Raw genomic sequence first — 4,034 nt, forward strand, 5'->3', positions numbered from 1 at the left:
CCAAGGTCAGCTATCAGCACGACCCGCTGGAGACGGAGCCGGGGCTGCTGGAGCGCCGCATCCGTGAACAGCTTGCCAGCCTCCTGCGCAGGTGGGGAGGGGTCTCGGGGCCAGGTGGGGAGGGGTTAGGGGGCCAGGCAAAGGCTCGGGCTCACACTATTTTCCATCCTCCAGTGCCTTTGTGGTGGAGGAACAGCCGGCCATGCCCCATCCCAGCCGGCGCCAGCTGGTGCTCAGGACCAACCAGAAGTTTTCCACCTGCATCAGGTGAGCCATGCCCCCATTTTCTAGGCTCCACCCCCCAACAGGGGCACCGGGCTCCCAGCATTACCCCCCAGCTGATCCCTGCCCCCCTCCAGGCTCCTGGTGAAGCTGCAGGACCGGAACCAGCAGTTGGTGGTGAAGATGGAGTGTGACAAGTGAGTCCCATTGCCCCCTCCCATAGCCCTCCAGCACCAGTTGGGGGTGGTAGGGAATGGGTGGAGGGAGGTGCAAAATATGAGTGGGGGGGGAAAGAGTCCTGGGGAGGTGGGGGGTCTTCATCTTCCTGACCTTTGCTTGTTCTTCCTCCAGGGATCCCCCAAATGTGAAGGGGTAAGAGCTGCAGGGGGCATGGCAGGTGGTGGGGGGACTGGTGTATGTTCAGGGGAAGGGGAGAGATCTCCTGTGGCAGGGGGGCATCCTCCAGGGACCCTCCCCAGGCCTGGACCAGGCTGCGGGGCCCCAGAGCCAGGCCAGGGTGGGGATACGTGCCCCCCCCGTCACTAACCATTACCTACCCCAGGTTCCGGCGCTTCAATATCCTGACATCGCCCAACAAGACGCTGATGCTGGACGAGAGGCATCGCAAAGGGCTGGTCTGCGACTTCCGCCATGTGGTGCGGCACCACCTGGCCTGGACACCTGGGTTCCCTCCCAGTTATGGTGGGGGGGGGTGAAAACACCTGGGTTCCTCATGAGAGGATTGCTGACCTGAAGGGCGGCTCAGAGCCCTGCTGGGCCACTGGGTTGGGGGGCTTGATCTTGACCTTGATCTTCTCCTGACAGACGCTGAAGGAGCAGAAGGCTGTGGGCTCTGGCAAGGGCAGCAAAGGTGCCAGTGAGGTATGCCCCCCTGCTCCTCCCCTCAGAAACAACCCAGGTGGGGTCTGGCCCCTGCTGCTGGGGGGGCCCTGACCTCTTTCTCCCCCCCCACCCCCCTTCAGGGCCTGCTACCGGTAACGGAGGAGCTGCACCTCATCACCTTCACGTTAGACTACAAGTACCAGGATGTGGAGCTGCAGCTGCAGGTGAGAGGGGGCAGGGCACTCCTAGACACATGGGTTCAGCCCTTCAATATGTGTGTGGGGGGGACGGGACAGGTCTCGGGGGAGAAAGGGGAGGAGTGGTGCAACTGGACTCCTGGATGCCTGATTTCCTTTTTCCTTAGCATGGGGTCTGGGAGGTAGGAAGGGGGACAGCAGCTGCAGCCCAGGGGTGGGGGGGGGTGTCTGGGACCCAGACATCCTACTGCCCCCCTAACTCCCCCTTGCCCCCAGACATCCACTCTGCCCGTGGTGGTCATCTCCAATGTCTGCCAGGCCTCAGCTGCCTGGGCCTCCATCCTCTGGTTCAACCTACTCAGCCTTAATCCCAAGGTAAGAGCCCCTCTGCCCCCACCATTAACCTTCCCCAGCCTGGTGGGGAACAGGGCAGGGGGTGCCCCCTGGTGCTCAGACTTGAGCACTGCGGAGGAGGGTTGGGGGCCAGGATCTTGCCCCCCTGCAGCTTTCATCCCATCCCTCTCCCTCCCCAGGACCAGCTGTTCTTCCAGACGCCCCCCCCTGCTCCCTGGCCTGTGCTGGCCGAGGCGCTGAGCTGGCAGTTCATGGCTGCTGCCGGGCGTGGGCTGGACCCCAACCAACTGCACATGCTGGCTGAGAAGCTCTTTGGTATGATGGGGTGGGAGGGCAGGGGTTGGTGCCCCCCACCCCCTCACTGGGGCCTGTGGGTGAAAGCTGGGGCCCGGGTTTGGGGAGGCCTTGGCTCTGCCAAATAGGGTCCCTGGACACTTGTGTCCTGTGGAGGGGGGAACCCCTCAGTTCTTCCCCTGCTGTTAGGTAGTAAAATGGGATCCCGGACTAGTATTAAAGAATTAACATGACACCTCATTGGATAAATGACAGAAGGGCTTTATGCACTTCAAGTATCCTAGGTTAAATGAGTCCAAACGGAAGTAAAGTCCAGTATTTATCTGCAAGGTGATAAATTCTCACCGAACGGAGGCCATCGGATTCTTTTCAGCTTCTCAAGAGCTGGTGCAGCAGCAGTTTCATGTCCAAGATTTCTCACTCTTGTTAGCTGTTTCCTTCCTCTTACCCTTTAGCATCTTCAAAGTGTTCCTGCAGCTGTGTAAATAGAGAGACCCATCCAGTAACTGGCTGGAAAACCCCCTTAATCAAACTGCTCGTTAATGGTTATCAATACTAATTCATTCAAATTGAAACTTTCTAAGTTTGGAACCTATCAAGGAGCTGATTAACAGGGATCCTGGCTTTCTTTGATTGGGGGATGTAGCAGGGCACTAAGTTGCCTGCTCCTCTTAGACCAGAGATAAGAAGAACCGAGGGGCAGGTTGCCAGGACAACCGGTTAAGGAGGGAATTGGTTGCACCTGCACCTGGTCAGTCTGCAGGAGGAGGCAGGGCCCTAGGCCCATATAAACCCTAGGGTGGGGACCAGGCACTGAGTCCCTTACTAGCAGCCAAAGGGGAAAGAGCCTCTATGAGAAGAAAGGGCCTAGAGATGTGGTAGTTGGCAGATATGCTCCCCTTAGAACAAAGGGGATGCCAGGAGCCCATAACGTATCCTTGTCTACTAGGCACCCAGCCTCAGAGAGGGAGTTTTACTCTTTAAAAGGGGCAGAGTATGGTGGTTGGGTGTGTGCTGTCTGATAACAACAGGTGGTTTGGGTGAAGCTGGTTGGGGAAGGAGGAGACCTCATAGGGGCCCACTGCAGCATGGGGACCCTGGCACCAGAGAAGGTGCCACATCTGGGGTGGCATGGACCCTGGCGCCAGAGAGAGCGCTGCACTTGAGACAAGGCCGCAGGGAGCCCAGCGCCAGAGACAGGGCTGCGGAGAGCCCGACGAGGACAAGGAGCTGAATTAATAAGAAGCCTAGGCAAGACGATGCCTGTATCATCTGCAAGGCTTGGGGCATTGTAAAGGGATGGCTGGAGCCATGCGTATGGCCCATAAAGCTGAGAGACTTGGGAAACATCCACAGTGAAGTGGGAGATCAAAGTAGGGTAGAAACAACAGGTTTAATAGGATCTAACCTGACCGTGTCCAAAACTAAAGCTCAAGGGCAGCCTCCCTATATTTATTATACCAACAAGACATGGCAGGTGAGAACAAGGGTGCTTGTAGGGTGAAGGACTGGCATGGTTAAGGACCTGGGGGGTGGTAACATGGCCACCCCTAGGTACCCCACCCTGTTATGGGGGGGGGGGGGAATTGCCACTTTTTGGATACAGCCCCCCCAATCTACACTGTTCTGTGATATTTTTTTAATGAAACCCTACTAATATATACAGGTATCTAGAGAGAGATTATATACAATTAGAGATATAGATAGATAGACAATTATATCTATCTGTTGTTAGTGGTGTTTCATTTTAATAGCAGAAAAATGTGGATTTTGGGTTACATCTTTATATCTGAAAAATGGGGATTTTTTTTTTTTTTTTTTAAATCGGATCCCTGCTGATTTAACAACCAGGAAAAAACCACAAGGGTTTTTTGAGGCGTGTCTTTGGAAGATCAAGGAAGCACTAAAGCAAAATGAGTAGATCGGGAGGAGACAACTATCACACATGGAGAATGGCTCTTCCTGCACCTAAGCAGGAGTTAACTGGAAAAGAAATATTTACCATACTAATTAGTCAAGGACAGACTTTCAGGGGGTTACATAGCAGACAACCAGGAGCCTGCTTAAAATTATCTTGAATAGAGTAAGATAAGAGGGAAGTGAAACCTCCCCTATTTCTTCTTG

At 55.2% G+C, this 4,034-nt stretch overlaps 1 protein-coding gene across 1 annotated transcript in view; it reads left to right on the plus strand.

Moving 5' to 3' along the window:
- STAT2 (signal transducer and activator of transcription 2) overlaps positions 1-4,034 on the plus strand; it is a 35,050-nt gene that overhangs the window by 3,150 nt on the left and 27,866 nt on the right. The window contains exons 7-15 of the mRNA XM_019514273.1: positions 6-91; positions 175-267; positions 360-419; positions 574-594; positions 785-878; positions 1,048-1,104; positions 1,206-1,289; positions 1,539-1,637; positions 1,796-1,941. Coding sequence (XP_019369818.1) covers positions 6-91; positions 175-267; positions 360-419; positions 574-594; positions 785-878; positions 1,048-1,104; positions 1,206-1,289; positions 1,539-1,637; positions 1,796-1,941 — 740 coding nt within the window. The remainder of the gene's footprint in view (positions 1-5; positions 92-174; positions 268-359; positions 420-573; positions 595-784; positions 879-1,047; positions 1,105-1,205; positions 1,290-1,538; positions 1,638-1,795; positions 1,942-4,034) is intronic.

The sequence above is a fragment of the Gavialis gangeticus genome, unplaced genomic scaffold, assembly GCF_001723915.1.
Source record: "Gavialis gangeticus isolate Ggan-Ray unplaced genomic scaffold, GavGan_comp1, whole genome shotgun sequence".
Lineage (NCBI taxonomy): Eukaryota > Metazoa > Chordata > Crocodylia > Gavialidae > Gavialis > Gavialis gangeticus.